This window comes from Tiliqua scincoides, chromosome 2, assembly GCF_035046505.1.
Source record: "Tiliqua scincoides isolate rTilSci1 chromosome 2, rTilSci1.hap2, whole genome shotgun sequence".
Classification (NCBI taxonomy): Eukaryota; Metazoa; Chordata; class Lepidosauria; order Squamata; family Scincidae; genus Tiliqua; species Tiliqua scincoides.
The window spans coordinates 105,852,031-105,874,743 of NC_089822.1; the positions used below are offsets into that span (position 1 = coordinate 105,852,031).

Sequence of the window (22,713 nt, forward strand, 5' to 3'; positions counted from 1 at the left end):
AAATTTTTATAATAAAATAAACTGTGCTGTGGTATATCCGCATCTTGGTCTTTCTCATTCTTATTCAATGCAATCCATTAAGGTGCATTACAAGCCACTACACCAAGTTCCCTGCAAATACATTCAAATCCACTGGGTATGCATGTTACACATGTATCAGAGCGCATCCAGTAACCGTACTATCCTTTGTCTGTATTGATGGCACATATATCAGCACTGCATATTGTAAAGCATTCTGAATAAACACAATATTCAAAAAATAAAAGGTAACATAATTTGAGTTGCTTTCAGAAACCCAAACCTTTGGAGACAAAGTTCAGAGTAAGGTTCTCTCTTCAGCAGAGACATTATGTACTTACTATGTAGGACACCACTTTGGACTTCCTAACTGTAACCTGCCTCTCCTCTTCTTCTGGCAGCTCCAAGGAGCTGTTAAGCTCCATGCAATCCACAGAGGAAGCAGGGACAACTGGATTTGGCTCTGAAGTACTGTCCAGTAGCTGCTCCATCACTTGTTCCAAATGGTAAGGCAGAAGGCGTGAGGAAGAGCTGGTTGTGAATACCCTCCGTCCAGAAGCTTTGAGGCAAGATACCCTCAGTGCAGTCAGCACATACTTATGCCCCAGCTGTAGTGCATGATGCCAAACCAACTGGGGAGTCTTCTAGGATAGAAAAATTGGCACTCAAAAGAAATGTTTTTATATCAACATCTGCCACAAAGCTAGTCAGAATGTACCTGAAGAAGTGTAAGACTATCTGTTGTGTCAGCCCCCACTTCCCCCAACTTCCCCCACTTCCTCTCAGAAAGACCCAGACTCTTCAGTCATTGTCTAGTTCAGGATTATCGTACAGTGAAGTGTGCAGCATCAGTAGTGTCCCCAAAAGTCCCAACATCAGAAGTGTCTCCTCCATTGGTCTGCTTCTGTTGGAGGATGGAGCACTCATAATTGACCACAACTAGCTTGGGGTGGGGGCAGACCTAAGCCAACTGTCCTCTTCCCGTGCGCGTGTCCAAAAAGGGACAGTACTAATGAGGTTCCCAGGGGTTCCCTTCCATCTTGTGGGATTTCCTCTTCCTTCCCACCTTTCATTCAACTGGGGTCTCTCCTCCCTTCTGTTCCTTTCCCTTGTGTCTCAGTTGAACCCTCTCTTCCCTGCCCTCCTTCCTGAGGCTTTGCTCCCTTCTTCTCTTTCCTTTCACTCACTCCCTCTCCCCTCCCTGTACTTCATTGCTCTACATGCCCCTGCCCTCCCTCTCCCTCTCCCTCTCCCTCTCCCTCTCTCTCTCTCTCTCTCCTGCTTATCTCCCTCAGAGTTCCTTTTGTAGGCTGATACTCAGCTCTGTTGATGTGTACCCCACTCAGCTGTGCCATGGCTGGCTTTCAGCTGCCCACTGGTGCTTGTTGATTAGGTATTGCAAGGGCCTGTTGAGTCAAGCTGACTGCTGGGACGACAGTGCAATGTTTGCTGGGGCAAGGCAGGCAGAGTTGCTCTGCTCTGTCCATCATCCCTAAGATGCCTGCATCAATATGTAGCTTTACCTGATGACACAGACCTTGTATGCAACTGCATTTCTCAAACTCTGAGAAACAAAGGGCGCAATCCTAACCAAACTTTCCAGTACTGAGGTAAGGGCAATGCAGCTCTGAGATAAGGAAACAAACATTCCATTACCTTGAGGAGGCCTCCATGACTGCCACCCAACTACCTGCCCCATTGTTTCAGCAATGTCAGTGCTGGAAAACTGATTAGGATTTGGGCCAAAATGAATTTGAAAATATGAAAATACCATATAGTTCTGACTTTAAAAATAAACTTTGCCCAGATCCAACAGGTGAATTTTTGCCCCAGAAACTAACCTGCACTAGTACTGGGACACAGGAAGGTGAGCTAAAGCACTTCAGGAAGAGGAAGAAGAATGTCTTGCTGTGGATGTAGAGAACAGTGCTCAGCCTACACAGCTCACCTGCCACATTCAGTTTTGTTGTCTTCTTACACTGAGCCCTAAAGGAAAAAAACATAAGAGCCTTGATGAAGCAGAACAAGGATCCATCTAGTCCAGGATTCTGTTTCCAATAGGAGTCAACCAAACACTTCTGGGAATCCCATAAGCAGGGCATAAAGGCACCAGCTTTGCCCCTAGTGTCCCTATTATTTGTCCCTAGTGTCCCTATTACTGCAGAATTCACACTTTTTCACTGGGATTTAGAGTTACATATTACTTGACTATCAAAGGTGTTTTCAGCTGCATTTCAGAGAATTTCAATTAAAGGTATTTGCTTAAAATCTTAAAATTGTACACAATAGGACATTTGTGAATAAATTGTGCAATACCTATTGCAAAACAACATTAGGTAAAAATGCAATATTAGTGCACATGGTGCTTTACAGTTCTACAAAAAATAGGTCCTTGTCCTGAGAAGCTTGCCACCTTAAAAAGCAGGAAAGAAAGACTTAGGCAAGAGGTGCCTGAGGGTGGACATGATTTACAAAATCATGCAGGGGATGGACAGAGTGGATAGAGAGGCGCCCTTTTCCCTCTCACATAACACGAGAACCAGGGGAACTCCACGAAAGTTGAGTGTTGCGAGAGTTAGGACAGACAGAAGAAATTATTTCTTTACCGAGCGTGTAATTAACTTGTGGAACTTTTTGCCACAGGAAATAGTGATGGCATTTTGCCTAGATGCCTAAGAGGGGATTGGACAAATTTCTGGAGGAAATATTCATTATGGGTTACAAGTCATAGCAGGTATGTGCAAGCTCTTGGTTGTAGAGGCAGGCTGCCTCTGATTGCCAGATGCAGGGGAGGGCACCGGGACGCAGGTTGTGTCTGTTGTCTTGTGTGCTCCTTGGGGCATTTAGTGGGCCACTATGAGATACAGGAAGATACTAAATGGCCTTTGGCCTGATCCAACAGGACTCTTCTTATGTTCCTATGTAAATGGACAAAACATTTGTTAGTTACCAATACTCCAACTTAGTTTCAGTGAGGAATGAGAATTAAGAGGAATGAGAATTAAACAAAGACTTCTAGGAAAAAGTGAACTATAGAAAGAGACTGAAGAAACAATTTCAATCTTTACTTTTAGCCAAGTAACATAATACTCCAATAGGGCCGTGCACATGTAGCAAGTAGCAAGGAGAAAGTAGCACATGTGCATTCATTTCCTCAGACAATTTTTGCTCCCTCAGTGGAAGATGGATTTCAGGGCAATAATCGTGGCAACTGCAAATATTTGACTGAAGCCTTTACCTCACTCTGAGCAGCTGAGTAGCTTGTCCTGGGTAAAAGACAGGAAGGATATCAAAAATCTTCTCTGGACCAGGCATCACCTGAACTGGATCTGCTAGGATTTCCACATATCCAGCTGGGCGCTTGCCTGCGTGAGGGATATATGACCAACTTGGGAACAGCAAGAGACATCCCAGCCACTCAAGCTTAAAACACAGGAGCTAAACCAAAAGAGAAAAAAAATATCTGTAAAGGTAGACCTACATGAAAGACCTCTCTTTGAAATCAGTGCATCATGTACTTCTGACAATTGTGATCTGTCTCTTCACCCTGCCATTGAATTTTTGCCTAACCCTCCCCAAGAGGGTCCAAAATAGTGCCAAAAAGACCTGTTTTGAAAATTTAAAACAGTGCCCCGAGTCCAATCCAGTAAGATAATCAAGGAGGACATCATGGTTGATAGTACTGAACCTGCCAAGAGGTTCAACGAACGCACTCCTTGTCCAATTCCCACAGTAGGTCAACAGCTAGGGTGACCCATGGTTTAATTGGTTAAATTCTCTATAACCTGTGTTCAATTTCTTTAATCATAAGTTGCTCAAAATGAATGCCTAACCAATCATTTTAATCAGCAGCAGCTTCCTTGATAACTTGAAAAGAGCCCCTAATTGTGGGGTTGGGGTAGGGACAGCTACTGGATCAGCAGAGTCAGAGTTCAATTTGTGATGAATACAATTTATTTTCTTAGCAAAGTGTCTTGCAAACTCATTGCAATGCTCAAACAAGCACTCCATCTCATTTGCTGGGGAAACCAAGTGGAGCAGATTGCAAACAACTTGAAAAAGCTCTGCTGGGCAGCTTTTTGCAGATGAAATGAATGCCTTCTTTATTGCCTTCACTGCCACAGAAGAGGCCCTAAAATGGACACTTTGAGTTTTCCTCCAACATCATTCTAGGTGTCAGCAAAGTTTTTTAATTTCCTGTAGCTCCTTGACTCCAAGGAGCCATCTTGGCTCAATAAGAAAACCAAGATGAGATAATGATCTGACTATAGAGGAGACCAAGATCTCTCCTTTTCATGGACAGATCACTATCTAGTGAGCTTTAGACTGGCAACTGTTAATCGCCCCAACAAAACGGGGGGCCCAAACGATATAGTTTCCCCCGCAGACTGATAGATCTGAATGGTTTCCTAAGGGTTCTGGGGAATTTTCCTATTTCCAAGGCTGGTGACTGATCTGATGCTCTAGACACCCTCTGGTATGAAGAGACCGCTAGAGCCTTGGATCAGATTGCTCCTGAACAGCCCCAGGAAACAATCATTATATTCTGCTAATGGGTATCTAGCTAGAGATGGTCATAGCACATAACGTGAGGAGAGTTTTGAAGGTCCACAAACTTCATCTTATAAGTTCACCTCTTCTGATAGCTACAGTGCTCCTCCAAAAGGTGATACATAGGAAGAACAGGATGCCATACCTCACAAGGCAGTATGCCAGTGTTGTCTTGCACATACAAACTGCCATTTACCAACTTCTCTTTCTCCTCTCCCAGTCCTTCATCGGTCAAGTAGCCACAGAGTATCAAGCGAGTTTCCTGCAAAATGTTTTGGTTCAGCAAAACACCCTCATGCTGAGAAGCCCACTGTCTGAATTCATCAGAACTCCAGGTTAGATGACTGCAGCAAGGCAAATGTTGCTGGGACTGAAGATCTGAGATGGAGATAAGGCTAGGGGAAAAAAAAATAATTTGGTTATTTGATTTGAAGGGATAAACCAAATGTTTAATTTTCCAAGTAGGAAAACAAAGATGTATATATATAGCAATCAACATCATAGGTCAACACATATTTTGTTGTCTTCAAAGTTAGGCCTATTCTTGGGTATATTTCAGATGCTGAAACAAAAAATGGCATTGGTTGTGCCCAGCTGACTATAGTTTTGGGGGTACAGCATAGCTTCTTTAGTGAATGGTTCAAGCACACGATTCAAGATTGAGGCACCATGTAGAGCCAGGCAATGGCACCACCACAACAGGGCATCGTCACCACAGGGTACCACGACCACGGTAAGTTTGGGAACCGCTGAGCTACAGTAATTAAGAAACTTAAAGAATGATTGAAGTTTAGCCAGAACTTTAGGCTGTGGGACTTCCAGAACTGCATTCATTGTCTCTAGAGACTTCTATAAGCCTTGGGCATCTATAATTTGCCCATAGTATGCTATTTAACATTCATTTTTTTTGTGCAGATAGCTCATAGTCCTTATTCTACTAAACATTTCAATACAGTTTGCAGGATTTTCAGATGCTCCTCATCACATTCCCTTCTGTGTTCTTGGAATACCTTGCACAACTTGATCCACTGCCCTTTGCCAGAGCAGGAGCTGATGTTGTATCAAACACTAGTCTGTTAAATTGATACAATCCTTTTGAAGTATTGATGGTGAGGTATACCAAATCTTCCATCTGCAAGTAAGTCTGTGACAAATCAATCCTGCTGAATCACTTATCTCCTGAGAGAGTTGCAAATATGTCATCCATATGCGGCAAAGAATTAACAGTACACCTTCAAAACAGGTAACCACCCTGAAATGGTAACCTTGAAATCTATACAGAACCTAACTACTCCTCCCTCTTTAATAACTAGAAAAAAGGGATTGCCCATTCACACCGCCTACCACGGTGACTATATTAATAGTAATATTTTTCCTCGTATTTTCCCTGATTTTCTACTGTGTTGTGCTCTCATATTTAATTATGGACTATGCATACATCCAAAGCCAGGCAACACCATCCAGACCAACCTTGCCTACCCATACCAACTCTTGCCAATCCTGAATTGTATCATGGACTACTGTGCTGTGGATTCCTCTGTCTCAAATGAACCAGGAACATTGCTTTTCTTGAAATTCAGGTCAACACAACGTGGGATAAGGAGGTTAGCCCTTCTATGCAACCTCCTGCTTCCAATATGAATATGCTAACATTCCAAGCACCTCCTGCTTTGTATGCATTTTGTAGTGCCTCCAGTAAATGCAACCATTCAGTGTATTCCTCATGTTTGTAACCTACAGCCCTCCATTTTGATCAGGGTTCAGTTTCTCAATCTTTCAATGTCACCACTGTATCCTGCTTGTATCCACTGAGAAGTGTGTCTTGTGCATCTACATTGTGAAGTTAGTCCTGCCTTTTATCTGGTTTCCACAGTAACATTCTGAACTAATCTATTGGGCAACATCCTCTGTGTGCAATTGTTTTAGGATTTTCCTCATGGAGCAATGTCTTTTTAATTGTGTGTCAGGATGGCTCATATCACCACCCACCTAGATCCATACATTTATTTACATAGTAGATCACATATTTATTTACATACCACTACAGAAGCCTCCAGAATCCTTTCTGACTCACCAGTAATTTGATAAAGCAATTCCAAGAGCTGAATGTAGGGGGCTATTCAAAAACCCTGCCACATTACACGGGTCCAGGAATGCATACATTCCTGGTCAGTGGTGTCCCTGGTATTAGAGCCAGAAGAAGACCCCATGTGGTACTGGGTGGTGATTCAGGTGAAGAAGCATGTGGCGTCCCGGAGCACTCAGAAAGCCTTCTGAGCCATCAGAAGGCCCTTTAAACAGTACTTCTGGTTTTCTGGGAATAAAGCTTAAGGGCCCGTCAGAGGCTCAGAAGGCTTTCTGAGTGTTCTGTGATGCTGCACAAAGCTCCAGAGTGCCCAGGTAAGCAAGGGGGTGCATCAGCTTCGGGGGGGGGGGGGGAAGGGGCAGGTGCTAGCCTGGGAGGTGCACTCTGTGGTCGTGGCCATGGGAGTGAAGTTGCCCAGGGTCACCACTGTTACTGGTGTCATATCTGGGAGGAAACCGACCTGCTACAGGAGCTCTTTGGCTTGTGGATCCGTTTACCATGAAGGAGTGTACAGGAGCTCAGGGACACAGCTCCAGGACTACAGCTGCTGCAGTAGTACGTTTTGGTATAAACAGGACACTTTCCATTCTAGTATGAGTCTAAATATGACGATGCTCATTTTCTGCAATTATTTCCTATATTTAAAAGATTTCAGAGACACTTCACAGTGGTGTTTGGTTTTCTGTATTATTGTATCTAGCTGCTAACACCACCTGGGCAGGTAGACCTGGGCTCCGTATTGGAAGCCTGGTAGACCTGGGGTCCAAAGACTATTCTGGCTGTTGCCCCCCCCCCCCTTGGAAAGGGGCCCAAAAGAAACTTTGTACCCCCTGATAAAATCTCTTTCAGAGGCCCTGACAGCAGGGGACAAAAGGTGAGAAATGCGGAGCACACTCTAACCACCAAGTGGCAACCACCCAGATAGAATAACCCAGATAGATGGTTAGTGTGCTCTGCATTTGTGAATGTTGTGAATGTTGTCTCAAACTAGAGTTTTCGTGTACTAGAGTCTCCATGCTGCACCTCAGGATCCTTGCAGGATGTGTAGTTAAGTGTGCTTCATTTTCTGAGGTCAGCAGATGAAAGAGACAGAAGCTGCCTATACTGCATATCAGTGGTTCCCAAACTGGGTTGGGACTACTTGTGGGTGGTGACCTGATTTGTGGTGGATTGTCAATGGGTGATAGAGAGATTGGTTAACTAATTTCCTCAAGCACTGAAGCTGATCAAAAATCAGATACTGTAGCTGCTAACTTCAATATAAGAACTCAGCTCCTGCAGTTTGCAAACTTGCATAAATATAGGGAGATGTTTGTGGGTCTTTCTTTCTGGTTATTATAATTACTTATAAATAAAAATTTTCTAGATCTCCTTTTTAAGAAGTTTTGTAAAGCTAGGTGGGTCCCGACAGAGCGTTGTTTTGAAAAGAGGGTCCTGGTGCTCAGAAGTTTAGGAACCACACTGCTGTACGTACATGGCTTTACCAAAGGCGAGCTCAAGATGCTTTGCTCTCTTTAGCAGACAGGAAGGATGGGAGAAAGGAGAGATTGAGCAGATACATGGGCAGACATGCAGGTCCCTGTCTGTCTCACCTATAACCCAGCGGCAGGTCCTCACCACTGCACTGGCTCAGAACACGCTTCAAGCCCTGCCAGGCGGCATCCTCGTCGCTCCCTCCAGCCCTGCAAAGCACCCGGCGGGCGAAGTCCCGGGCCTCGCGCTGCCACTGGTCCGAGAAGGGGTCGCTCACGGAGCCAGCAGCACCCGCCGGGAGCAGATCCATAGCCTCAAGCCTCGACTATGGTTTGCACCGGGGATGGAACTCTGCCGTTTTTTTCCTCTCTTCCGGGGATGGAAGCAAAGGCCACCTATAGGAAATGGAGAAGTACAACAATACTAGAGTTAGGAGCGTTGTGTGGAGGTGCACATTCCGGGTTCGGTTGCTTTATTTATGCATGCATCCATGCTGCATGTGCAGATTTGGGGCATGCATGCAGCCATGCATGTGCACATTGGAGCATGCATCCATACATGTGCACATTTGGAGCATGCATGCATGCATCCACCGACCCACCCATGTGCAGATTTGGGGGCATGCATGCATCCATGCAGGTGCACATTGGAGCATGCATGCATCCACCCATGTGCAGATTTGGGGCATGCATGCATCCATGCATGTGCACATTTGGGCATGCATATCTCGGGAGTGGGAGCTGCCTTTGAAAATCGACGGAAAATACTGGGACTTCTCTTAGTGGGCTGTGACTGGATAAAAAGCGTCTAGTTCGCCCTGCAACAAAAAGTCACTGCAAGGCAGTGGCGTAGCTAGAGGGGATGCAAAGTAGGGAGCCTCACCGCAGGGTGCAAGCGGCCCCTCCCCCCTTTCAGAGCCATTCCGGGCGGGGGGAGCAATTCGCCTCCGTTTTGCTCCTCCCCCCGCCAGGAATGGCTGCTAAGGAGAGGGAGAAGGGCCGTTTGCACCCTGCGGTGAGGCTCCCTGCAAAACTTAGTGCGTTGCAGTCCTCTCTAGCTACGCCACTGCTGCAAGGTTCAGGAGACACCCCTCCCTCCAAGAAATGTTCATCTTTGTGTGGATGGAAGGAAAATAACTTTTTCCTGACGTCGTTGTGATACTTTGTGATTGTGTGATTGCACAATCTGGGCGACATGGTTTGATCCTTGTTTTGCTTGGCAGGATTGCTCTGCCATCCAACTCATCGTTTCGGTATTTTCCGCAGGTTCGCGCAGCACTTGGAAAAGGAACTCACGTGGCAGGGCAAAGGTGTTTTGGGTGCCTGACGAAATACACCAATAAAGACGACTGAGGTGAACAGGGCGGGGGAGGAAGACCTGGCTGAGATTTCCCACGAGTTAGCAACTCTGATTCTATGAATTGCATGTATCATCACACAGAGAAACTAACCACTGAACCAATCCTCATTGAGCAGGGCTGCAATCCTATCCGCACTCACCAGGGAGTAAGCCCCCTTGGCTATAATGGGACTTACTTCTGAGTAGACATGCATAGGCTTGGGCTCTAAATTACTCCACAGGAACTGAATAATTCTTTAGGTCTTGTTGCATGTGCAAAATATGGTTTTTGGGGGGAAGGGGGGGTAAACATTTTAGGCTGCAATCCTACACACAGGAGTAAGTCCCAATGAACTGAGTGGGGCTTCAGAGCAGACATGACCAGGCTTGTGCTATTAGTGTATGTATACAAGCCAATAGTTCTCACAGCTTCTGTGTGCAAATAAGCACTAGACTGCCAGCCCAATCCACTACAGGGCCCAATCTGACCCAACTTTCCAGCACTGGTGGAGCCACAATTCAGCCCCAAGGTAAAGGAACAAATGTTTCCATACCTTGAGGAAGCCTCTGTGACTGCCTCCCTACCATAGGATGCAGTGCATGCCTCACTGACACAACTGCACTGGCACTGGAAAATTGGATAGGATTGGACCCTACAACTCCCTATGTTGCAGTGGCACCTGCTGCATTCAGAGGCCTCCTCAGGGCCATATAGGGGTAAACCTATACCACCCACTGGTTTTACTCAGACCTGTTCCAGTGATATCCAACCGCTGCCTTCCCAATCCACCCTTCTCCCCACCCCTGTCACCACCGCTTTCCACCCCCTGCACAAACATAGGTAGGTATCTATTGTCCATTGGGGCATGAAGTCAACTGCTTGCTGCTTGCAGTGACCCAGGCCACGCTCTGGCTTTGCCTTTTGCATCCCACAGGGTATTTTTGGCAGCATTGGGTCTCCTCAGGGTAAGGGGACATTTGTAAGCCTCAGCAGTCATGGGTCAACATGAACCTGCACCAGCAATATCACTTGCTCAAGTGCAAGTTGATCCATGCAGGAGGATCAGAACCAGGAAGGGGGTTTGGATTCAGTGACCGCCACCAAACCCGCCCCTGTCCTGGGCCCAATCTGCTCATCCCACCCCATCTCTTCCCCGTTTTGCCTTTCCCATCATGTTCAACCCCCTCCACATCTTCCCTGCCCTATTCTGCCCCCTATGCAGGGCTTATCTGTTCTGGCAGTCCTCTGTCACTCTGCTGGCATTTGCCTGAAAGCTCTGGCCTTCCTTCTCGTGTGCCAGCAACCTGTGCAGCTAGCAGTGGTGGAACACATCTGGTGCTTCCTATAATTAGGATTGGACCATAAATCTAACTACATTAGAAATCTAACTACATTAGATTTATCCACTGTTGTCTCAGGATAGCTCATTACACTTCCTACTATATGGGAAAAGTGAACACAGAATTACACTGCATGGTTGCTCTAACTGTTTTTCAGTAGCGTAGCTAGAGTGGGGTGCAAACCACTAAGTTTAGCATGGCATCTCACCACAGCTTGCAAGGAGCCCCTCCCTCTTGGAGCTATTCTGGGCAGCTAGAGCAAATGCTTTTTGCAGTAGAGGAGAGGCCACTTGGACACTGCAGTAAGGTGCCATGCAAAACTTACAGCCCAATCCTATGCATGTCCTCAATGGGGCTTACTCCCAGGAAAGTGTGGATAGGATTGGGCTGTTAGTCTTTTGCACCCCCTCTAACTATGTACTGCAATTTCATACACACACAATGAGAGGATAATAACAATGGACTACATTACAGGGTTGCTATAAGCTACTCTCAGTCGAAGCTCTCTGTCCCATTTGCAATATGGAGACAATATATAACTATGAACTGTTTGTATGTGTTCATGTTTCTCCCACACAACAGAACATGAAAGAGCATTAACTCCTGTCTTTACTTGTACTGTAGTGGGAGACGTAATGACATGCTGCTGCCTGATCCTATCTACATTAAATTACTGGATTTCTTAATTGTTTCCTATAAAGCAGTGTTTCTCAAACTGTGGGTCAGGACCCATTAGGTGGGTCAAGATCCAATTTCAGATGGGTCCCCATTCATTTCAATATTTTATTTTTAATATATTAGACTTCATGCTACCATGGTATGTGACTGCATTTGGGGAAATGTTACACATCTGTACTTTTAACAGGCTACTATGTATATGCTTTTAACAATAGTAAATGGGACTTGCTCCTGGGTACGTGTGGGTAGGATTGCAGCCTAGGAGTGTTAAAAAATTTTCTCACTTGATGACATCACTTCCAGTTATTACATCACTTCCAGTGGGTCCTGATAGATTCTCATTCTAAAAAGTGGGTTCTAGTGCTAAAAGTTTGAGAACCATTGCTATAAAGAAATCAACATCCTCTGAAGGGGGATCGTCAAGGGAAAGCAATTGAACCAAACACATTCTCCTGTTTATCCTTGCCTCCACTTTTCTCTCCTCCTATTGCTTTACTTTGACATCCTATAGTAAGCTCCTCAAGGCAAGGACCTGTCTCTTTTTTGTTGCTCTGTAAAGTATGATGCACATTAATAGTAATCAAGACAATAGTAATACTTCATACAAGCATGGAAAGTGACAGTGCAATCACATTCAACACTATTCAGATGCTTCAAGAACTATCATATTGGCATTAAACACAAGTGCACATAAGGCTGCTTCATTTCTAAATGGAGAAGTACTGAAGTTCCAGTTTGTCAGGGAGGAAGAAAGCTGTCTCTTATTTATTTATAATCTAAAATGCGGGGAGTTGGTTAGACTTGTTTGTAGTCTGGTCCTATGCACTGACAGACAGCACAATACTATGCATAGGATTATGTCTACTCAGAAGCAAGTCCTATTAAATGGAACTCACAGCATAATCTTATACTAACCTTATGCTAGTGAGCTAGTGAACCAGGTGTTCCGCCAGTGTGTGCTGTCACAAATGTGGTGTAAAAATTTTTTGTGACAATGCAGAAGATAATAGCAGTGGCAGAAAGTCCTGTGTCATCTTGCCAGTACCAGTACAAGCTTTAATATGTGACAGAATGGGTGAACTCTGACCAGGCAGGGAGGAGAATAATAGAGTGGGAAGGGGCATATCAAGTTTTGGGGGGCAGGTTCAGTGGTGCTTACTGACACATCAAACCGTCTATGCTGACACATCATATCCTTTTCTCCTTCCTGGGCTTGATCTGCCAACACAAATCCACTTGGACTTGCACCAGCAATTTAGCAGGTGCAGGTCCACTTAGACCCCTGGCTGGGGCTTTCCCTGGGGCAAGGGGACAAATGGCAAGGAAAAATCTGCTCTTGTTTCTTCATACATTCTAGGCCTGAGTCCTCTTATTCAGAGCAGATTCTGAATCTTAGCTCTGGTTCTGATTTAACATTAGTAAAATGGAGTGTGTGTATATAAAATGGAGTAAAACATTAGTAAAATGGAGTGTGTGTATATAAAATATAAAATTAGTAAAATGGAGTGTGTGTATATCTTAGCTCTGGTTCTGATTTAACATTAGTAAAATGGAGTGTGTGTATATAAAATTCACAATAATTAAAACATTCCATACCAGTAGCATGTGCTCTTCCTAAACACATTTTTAAAAAATATCTTTTATTATTATTATTATTATTATTATTATTATTATTATTATTATTATTATTATTATTATTATTATTAACAGTATTTATATACCGCTTTTCAACTAAAAGTTCACAAAGCAGTTTATAGAGAAAAATCAAATAACTAATGGCACCCTGTCCCAAAAGGGCTCACAATCTAAAAAGATGCAAATAAATACCAGCAGACAGCCACTAGAACAGACAGTGCTGGGGTGAGGTGGGCCAGTCTGGGAAACTTAAACAAAATGGCATAAGCTTTTGTCGGCCAGTGTCCACTTTGTCAGCTATGTGTCTTCTCACAAAGTGGGCTCTGGGCCACAAAATCTGTGGCGATGCTAGAGTGCAGCTCCTCTAAGGGCATCATCTTAAACTGTGTGTGAACACAGGGTTAACTTCTGAGTAAATGTACAAGAGGTGTGTAATTCTATGCACATGCACCCAAGATTAAACGACTGAATTTAGTGGGACTTCAGAGTAAATGTGTTTAGGATTGCGTTGATTTCTGGAGAAGGTACCCTGGGCAGGAGGACACTATCCAGCTATGCATGTCTACTCAGAATGTCTACTCCCATTGGAGTCAGTGCGGCTTACTCCCAGGAAACGTGGATAGGATTGGGCTGTAAATTGTGAGGAAGAGGGAAAAACCCAACTCCAGAGAACTTGCCCCCAGTTCTTTCTGGGCAGAGGGAGGCTGCTTGCCAGTGAATGGGTTAACCACCCAGTTCATGTGACTGGGCTGAATCTCTTCCAGCACTGATGGGAAAAGCTGCTGGTAGTGTGGGCGGGAATTGGTGTCGCCACCCTTTCCCTCCGAGTTTCCTGTTCTTTAAGGAACTTGGATGGCTGCGGTGTAGAGGAGCCCCGACTTCACTCTCTTCCCTTTGGGGAAGGCCTGGAAAGGGGGGGAGAGGGGCCCTGTCAGCAGATGTAGGAGACCCCCGGGCTCAGCTATGGTCCCACTGGGACTGTTCCCAGTTCTAGTGGCTGCGGTAAGTGGCGTGGGCACTTGCGGGGAAGAGCTCGAGGAGCTGGAAAGCGGAACCCCGCGCAGGGCTGGCGGGCGAAGAGCAGGGCGCGTGTTGCCTGCCGCGGTCGCGGGCTCGGAGAAAGAGTAGCAATGGAAGGCGGAGAACGAGCCTGATACAGTGTAGTCCCCTGCCAGGGGGGCGTTGAGAGGCCTCTCTCGAGCTCTGGAAGAGGATAAAGTTGTCTTAATTCTTGGCGCTTGGCTTCCTCCCTGAAAGTCTGTTTCTCTCCTGGAGCCTCTTGTGTTTCTTCTCTGGGTAGGAGTGGGTGAGTGGGGGTCCTGGGACTAAGGCTGCCACCCTAGCCACACTTACCTGGGAGTAAGCCCCACTGACTCTCTTGGGACTTAGTTCTGAGTAGACATGCATAGGCTTAGGCTCCAAGGCTTCAATCCCACACTTACCTGGGAGTAAGCCCCACTGATTCTCATGGGACTTACTTCTGAGTAGACAGAAGTCCAAGCCTTGGGCTTCAATCCTAGCCACACTTTCCTGGGAGTAAGCCCCACTGACTCTCTTGGAACTTACTTTTGAGTAAACATGCATAAGATTGGGCTCCAAGGCTTCAAGCCTAGCCACACTTACCTGGGAAAAAGCCCCACTGTTTCTCATGGGACTTACTTCTGAGTAGACATGCATAGGCTTGGGCCCCAAGGCTTCAAGCCTAGCCACACTTACCTGGGAGTAAGCCCTACTGATTCTCATGGGACTTCTGAGTAGACAGAAGGCCAAGCCTTGGGCTTTCAATCCTAGCCACACTTACCTGGGAAGAAGCCCCACTGAACTCTGATGGGACTTACTTCTGAGTAGACATGCATAGGCTTGGGCTTCAATCTTAGCCACACTTACCTGGGAAGAAACCCCATTGAACTCTAATGTAATTTACTTCTGAGTAGACTTGCATAGGATTGGGGTCCAAGTCCACAATCCTATCCACACTTATCTGGTAGTAAGTCCCACTGATGCTAATTGGACTATTTCTGAGTAGACTTGCATAGACTTGGGCTCCAAATGCAGCCTTTCAAGGAGTGCCATGTGCTCTCCGTCCTCATGCCTGAAGATAAAAGATGGGTGTTTTGCAGGCAGATAGGTGCCAAAGACATGTAGTAGCAGGTCTTTAGACAGGAGGGCTTGCCCTGCTACACTACACTTCCTTCTCAGAGATGCCCTCCAGCAGACTTCTTGCTGATGGGGCTGTAAAGTACCATATCCACCCTCCAAGTCAGGAGCTCCAAATTTTGGTGGAGAAAGTTATGATGGGACAAGGTATGAATTTATGTCAGATGAATTCATGTACTATGTGGCTCTTGGGGCACAATCCTAACCAACTTTCCAGCACCAAGGTAAGGGCAATGCAACTCCAAGGTAAGACGACAAACATTGCATTACCTTGAGGAGGTCTCCATGACTGCCCCCCCCCAACTGTAGGATGCAGCACATGCCCCACTGACACAGCTATGCCAGTGCTGGAAAGTTGTTTAGGATTTGACAGAGAGAAATACTACTGCCCAAATAAGAAAATGGGATCTGTAAACATCTGTTCCTAAAACAGGTTTGTCTGTTATATGCTTTTGCCTCTGGCATAGCAGCCAAACAGCATCCTGGTCCAGTCTTTCATTTTGCTTCAAAGTGTTTCCAAGCATGGTGTTCCTATGAATCTTTTGATCTGCCTTGATACTTTATTTACCATTAAGAAACTGGGACTTTCAGTGAAAAAAACAACCTTATTTTAAAATGTTGCTATGAAAGTTCAAAAAATATTGATAGTGAAATGTGTATTATCATTTTTATAACATTATGAATATAAAGGCTGGCTCATTATTAAATTGGTCATTATAATGTATTAGGACAGTGGTAAACCTATGACATGCATGTTAAAGGTGACACACCACATTTTACGTGGCATGCCACTGTTTACCAACACCAGAACAATTGAGTATATTTTACTCGTATAACTATTTTGTCATTATAGTGATCCTGGGGATTGCATCACTGCCCTAGCCTCTCCCCCACAAAGACTTACTGAGGGAGTAAAGCTCCCTCAAAGTTTGAGAAACACTGCTATACAGGCTTATGTGGGAGTAAGTCCCATTGAGGTCAAGAATATTTACTTCTTAGTACACATGAGCATGATTGTGCTGTTGGCTTGCTGAACTCTGGTGTTAATATCGCTGTGTGGAATGAGTGACAAGGGAGAAAAATTGTGTTGCTTGTCAGCAACTTTTCATATGATGTCACAAGTGCTATCCATCAGGTGGTCTGCATTACTTTTTTAAACCATGTTTTAGAAGAAATCATTGCCCTGCTAACTGAAGAAGAAATATTGTGTTTTTCCCTAAGATGAGGTTTGAGTGACTTGGGAAAATGTAGGAATTTTTTAAAGGAGAAAGCAAATGGAGTTTTAGACAATTGTACATACTACACTTTACTCAGAAGGAGCTTGGGTTCCATGGTGGCTTCCTCAATATGTTTTCTCAATGCAACTTGATCCGGTCAATTTAAAAAGAAAAGAAAAGATAGGCTCTTGGAATGTTTTACCCGTGTCTGAAAGCATGAAGAAATTGAGAATCTGAGCAGGTGCCCATGGCTCAAAAAGACCTGTAAACATTAAAGGGAGAACTTTGGGAAGATATGTCATTTTTGTATTTAATTTTCATATAATGGTAGAGTTTCAAAGTGTCCTAGGAGGTCATCTAGTCTAAGCCACTGCTCAGTGAAGGCAACTGCTATTGCATCCATGGAAAGTGGCCATCCAACCTCTGCTTGAAAACCTCCAATGAGGAAGAGCCCACAACTCTGCCTCATTGGAGCTCTGCCTCATTGGAACAATGCTGAACAACTCTTACACTTAGGAAATCCTTCCCCATGTCCAACCTCTGCTACCCTGTAGTTTCAACCCATTGATTCTTGTCCTGCTCTCCAGAGCCACAGAGTAAGGTATCCCCGTCTAATGTGTGACGGCTTTTCAGATACTTGAAAATTGCTATTGGATGGCTATTGATGGCTATTTTCAGATACTTGAAGATGGCTCCCCTTAGCCTTCTGTTCTCCAGGCTAAATGTATCTCTTGGCCTTCATAGGCTTTGGTTTTCAGACCCCTCACTATCGCCCTGCTTTCCTTTGAATCTGTTCTAGGTTATCTACTTTATGGAGTCCAAAACTGGATGCAGTATTCCAAATTAGGTCTGACTAGTGCAGAATTGAGTGGTGCTAAGATCTGTTTTCTGTACATTTGTTAATATAGCCTCAGCACACTGCCAACTCATGTGCCAATTAACCCCTGCTTATTGGGTAAGAGGCACTTTTTCAAGTGGGTGCTCCTTTTTTTTTAGCAGGGGGAGAGTAACTGGCCCACCTCACCCCAGCACTGTCTGTTCTAGTGGCTGTCTGCTGGTATTCATTTGCATCTTTTTAGATTGTGAGCCCTTTTGGGACAGGGAGCCATTTAGTTATTTGATTTTTCTCTGTAAACCGCTTTGTGAACTTTTAGTTGAAAAGCGGTATATAAATACTGTTAATAATAATAATAATAATAATAATAATAATGTTCAGCTCATAGTTCACCTAGATCATTTTACATGTGCTGCCCCATTCTGTAGTTGTGCTTCTGATTCTTGTCTCCATTGAACTCCACCTCATTGGTATGGGTCCAGTGACCAAGTCTGTCAAGATCATTTGGCATCCTGGTTTGATCTTTCAGGATGTTTGCTATCCCACCAGCTGTTTCACCTGCAAACTTGATAAGCATCGCCTTATCCAGGTCCCTTATAAAAAAATTGAACAGCCCAGAGCCCAAGACAGAGGTCTGTGGTACCCCTTTTAATATCTTCCTCCTGGTTGTTGTGCAGCCATTGATTGTTCAACCAGTGTTGAATTTGCCTAACAGTAGTAGTAAGCTCAGTTTTTGCCATCTCATCAAGAAATATATAATGCGATTCTGTCAAATGCTTTTCTGAAATCTGGATATACTATGTTCACAGCATTCCCATGATCTACCAGACTAGTCCCTGTATTTAAAAAAAGGATATGTTAGCCTGGTGTGATTTGTTCTTGAGTCTTACTGACTCTTAGGAATCACCCATTACTTTCCAAGTTTTTTATGCCAATAAAGGTTAAATAAATAAATATCTAAGTACTGATGGACATCCCACTTAATCTATTCCAGTATCTTTCCAGATATTGTCATGGAAGCTGACCATCTATAATTTTCTGGATCCTCCTTTTCCTCTATTTTGAAAATGGGAGTGATATTTGCTCATCTCCAGTCCTTGGATATCTTTCCCAATTGCAAAGACTATACTGTATAGCGGCTTTGATATAACATCTGCAAGTTCCTTCAGTTTCTTGTTCATCTGGTCCTGGGGACTCATAATTTAAGTAACTAGGTGTTCCCTTACCATCCCTTCATATATTTTGAACTATGATGTTCCCCTTCCTCATTAGTGCAATTGTTAGGTTGGGCCACTGCCTTGTAGGACAAGATAGATGCAAAATAAGAATTGAGCAGCTCGACCTTTTTTGTCTGTTGTCTGTGACCACTTCCCCATCTTCTCCATGCAACACGCCTACCATTTCCTTGACCTTCCTCTTTAGGACATAGCCAAACTCATTGTGTTGTGTTTAACACCCTCATTATTTGCTTTATTCTTTCTGTCCTTGCAGTTATGTACTATACGTCTGTGCTTTTCTTTTGTTAACCGACCTTCCTTCCACTTCTTATACATGTTGTTCTTGCCTCAACTTTTCAGAAAGTTAATTGTGCAGCCACACTTGTTTCCTTGGATATCTCCCAACTTTTTGTTTCATTTTGCCTTTTGCAATTTTGCCTTTTGCAATTGCAATTCAAACCTTTTGCAACGTGCCTTAAGTATCTCATTTGTTCAAAATATGTCATCCCACTTGGACTGTGATTTCTTTTAGAAGTTCTAACCATGGGATAGATTTGTCCTTGGAGTCAATTAAAATCAGCTTTACTGAAATCTAGGGTACACATTTGACTATCATTCATTTTCTCTGCTGTTGATATTGAGAATTCCGAGATGACATGGGATACTGTCCTATGTTTGCCTGCCGTTTTTGCCTCCTCAACCATTACTCCCCATTACCACTTTGGCTTGCATCTTGGTAATCTGTTTTAGGAAAGCATCATTCTTTGCCTTTGCTTAGCTGGATGGTCTACAGTAGACTTGCACAATGGAATTGCTCTTATTTCTCTCTCCTTTAATTCTTACCTAGACACTCTAGAATGGGTTTCCATGCTCAGATTGTTGAATTTCTGTGCAGGTATGTACGTATATTAGGGCACAATCCTAACTCACTTTTCAGCACCGACATAAGTGTAATGCAGCTCCTAGGTAAGGAAACAAACATTCCTTTACTTTGAGGAGGCCTCTGTGAGTGCCCCCAACTGCAGGATGCAGCACACATCCCATTGGCATAGCTATGTCAGTACTGGAAAGTGGGTTAGGATTTGGGGCTCATTGACATAATGCAATTCACCCACCTTTTCTGTTGGTTCTGTTTCTTTTGAACAAGTTATGCCCTTCAGTTACTATCCTCCACTCATGGGTCTCATCCTATCCTATTTCTGTTCTACTTATCAAAAGTTTTTCCCATATTTGGAATTCAAGTTCTTCCCTTTTTTTGGGGGGGGGGGGGAGGCATTACTTCATTTATTTATTACAGATACAGGTAAGGAACATTGGATAAACTTAGGGCTGGGACTACATAGGTTACACATGAGAGTATTGGCCATCGATTCCAACATATACTAGTCCAAACTAAATTATTCATTAATACAAAAATTATCGTATTTATTAATCTACTAATTAATAGTTTAACTAAACAATCAATATTTTTTCTCTAAAATTATCTATCCAATTATAAAAAGGCTTCAAACTTTTACTTATACAGTCTTCTTGCCACTAAGCTAATATTTAAAATAAGGTTTTTCTTATCTGATTCTTAGTTTCTAATGTCGCATTTAAGAGGAATGTATCCAATTGAAATGGTAATACAGACTTCAATATCTCTTATAACATGTTATATATCATTTTCCAAAATTTCTTTATTTTTTCATCATTCCACCACACATAATAAAAAAATTCCCTCAATTCTTTACTCATCCAACATTTGTTTAATGATCCAGACTACACTTTTACTATTTCCTCTAAAATAAAATACCATCTGTAGATTATTTTATATAACTTCTCTTTTCAAGAATAACCCTTATTTAATACCTCTTAATTTTTGCAATATTTATGTTTCAAATTTTCATTTACATCTACTTTGATTTAATATAATTAAAAAGGAAAAAAAAGTTCTACTTGTTCAGCCATTTTAACTTTCTATCTTAGTGCTTGCTTTGTTCTCTGTCTTATCGGTGTTCCTTCTTACTCCTCCCACTGCTCCTTCCATTTCTTCTTAAATCTCTTGAATTTCTTAGCCCCTCTCTCTTTTCTTTCTTTTTCTTCATTCTTTTGTTTTTGGATTTAATCCATAAATTCTTCCTCTTCTTGAGACAGCTTGCTCCCTGAACGTTTCCTCTTTTTCCTTCCTTAACATTCTTAATTGTTATAGTGACGGTTGCTTCTTCCATCTCCTGTCTCTTTTCAAAATACTCCACTTCTTTAATTTCACCAGACATTTGATCCATTCTTTTTTCTTGTCTATTGTTTGTGATCTATTCCTGCATGCTTATCAGGGAGGAGTTTGTTTGCTTCATTTGTTCAGATAATTTTCTGACCTGTTGTTCCATTTCTCTTCTAAAATCCATCAAGAAATCCATTAATAAGGTCTTGCTTTTACTAACATCCTTTACATTTTTAAATGCCATTTTAGTCAATATCAAATCCAGCCACTTCTTGTAGGGCTACTTTCCAATTTTGTATCCAAAAAGTATAAGTCAATATTCCACGTCCAGTCAATATCAATGTCAAATCAATCAAACCATTAAAGAGTCATCCAAATCTTTATCTTCAAAAAGGGTGTATCAATAATCCAGGCCAATAACACAGTCAAATTAGGTTAGTATGCCTTTAAATGACCAGGCTTGATTCCAGGCCTCTTGCTAGGAAAACAAAAGTAAAAGTTTTTTCAGCTGTTGAATATTAATTAGTCATTTCTTTTCCATGCATACCATTAAGCAAACTAATCTTGTGTTTACTCCAGCAGGGGTTTCTTTAGATCCAGATTCGCTCACTACCCCTCTGGGTGGCTACTGGCCAACGTAAATAATCTTAAAGTTATCTTTTCCTCCTTCCAACCTCTTGATTGCAGTTCTTATTATAGCCTTTTAATCCAAGGTTACTTACAGTTTTAAAACTTTTTTCGCTGTTGTGTTGTTGTATCTAGGTCGTGGGGGGGGGAGTTTCCCAGCTTTCCGAATCTTCTCCAAGATGGTGACCGGGATACGATGTGATTCAGCACAGAGCAAATGGGGAGAAATCTTTGAAATTGCCTGTTTCAAGACTCCCCTGTTCAAGCTCTCAGCTCTTCGTACCATCTTCTTGGCAACGAAGCGTGCCTTAGTTGTTTAGGCACATGAAAAACACATCTATTTAGCAGTCCCCCCAGGAGCCCTCCAAGGTTCACTGCTACTTCACTGAGTGTTGGCTCCGCTCCCAAGTTCTTCCCATTTTCTTAATATTCTGCAATAGGAGACAGTGGTATTGCTTCCTAGGGCGGTTTCTTACATATCTCTGACCCATTTTACAAGCTTTTTCTTTTTCTTTTTCTTTTGTATTCTTGTTCTAGTTCCTGTCTTTATATTTGATTCTGGGTTTTTGTCTATCTCCTCTTTAGTTTAAAGTTTTTTTGATGAGGTTTGTAAGACTTCTGCCAGACATTTTCCTTTCAGTCCTTGTTAGGTGCAACCCATTTCTTCCCAGATATCCTCCTATATACATTGGTAGTGTAGGACATGGTCCAGGAAACCAAACTGAGATGACACTATAGCCAGCAGTTCATTTCTATAATTCTGCTTTCTCTTGCTTTCAATAGGAAGGACAGGATGGATTTTCTATCTTATGCTAAAAATTTTTGACTTATTAAATCTGGCATATTTTTCTTTAACCTTATAAAGGAAAATGTTATTGAAACACAGAATACTCCTGGTTCAAAGTTCCAATGATGATGGAGAGGTCGGACATTCTTTTTGATAAAATCAGTAACCCTCCCAGGCTATTTCTAATGCTCTCAAAAGCCAGTCCTTTGTCTTTTGTTTTGTTTTTTGTTGGAAGTGCATCCATCTTCCAGTTTTATGCCCACATAATTATTACAGTTAAAATTATCCAATCTTCTCTTTTCTTTGTTCATTCTGGTGATATAATTAAATTTATTGTTAGTGTCCCATAACTTAGCATCTTACTAGAAATAAGGTATATATATCTTCCCCACTATAATGCAACATCTCTCTCTACCTTGTGACATATTGACTACAGAAAGGGTCTGCAAATCTCAGCCCACATTTTCAACACTTAACTGTGTTGCCTTTCCACATTCTATTAAGAGCTTGAGGGTCAAAGACCACCTGTAACCTGCCTTATATAGTGCTT

The 22,713-nt window shown here is 43.1% G+C and overlaps 2 protein-coding genes across 2 annotated transcripts in view; one reads left to right on the forward strand and one right to left on the reverse strand.

The window, feature by feature from the left end:
* Positions 1-8,463, reverse strand: part of CTC1 (CST telomere replication complex component 1) — a 29,149-nt gene extending 20,686 nt beyond the window's left edge. Inside the window, exons 1-5 of the mRNA XM_066617734.1 lie at positions 8,248-8,463; positions 4,715-4,964; positions 3,257-3,456; positions 1,860-2,004; positions 360-662 (exon numbers count right to left, since the gene is read on the reverse strand). Of these exons, the coding sequence (XP_066473831.1) occupies positions 360-662; positions 1,860-2,004; positions 3,257-3,456; positions 4,715-4,964; positions 8,248-8,438 (1,089 nt within the window). The 5' untranslated portion in view covers positions 8,439-8,463. The remainder of the gene's footprint in view (positions 1-359; positions 663-1,859; positions 2,005-3,256; positions 3,457-4,714; positions 4,965-8,247) is intronic.
* A 5,489-nt stretch (positions 8,464-13,952) lies between these two features.
* Positions 13,953-22,713, forward strand: part of LOC136641219 (tumor necrosis factor receptor superfamily member 1A-like) — a 37,857-nt gene continuing 29,096 nt past the window's right edge. Inside the window, exon 1 of the mRNA XM_066616912.1 lies at positions 13,953-14,122. Within this exon, the coding sequence (XP_066473009.1) occupies positions 14,084-14,122 (39 nt within the window). The 5' untranslated portion in view covers positions 13,953-14,083. The remainder of the gene's footprint in view (positions 14,123-22,713) is intronic.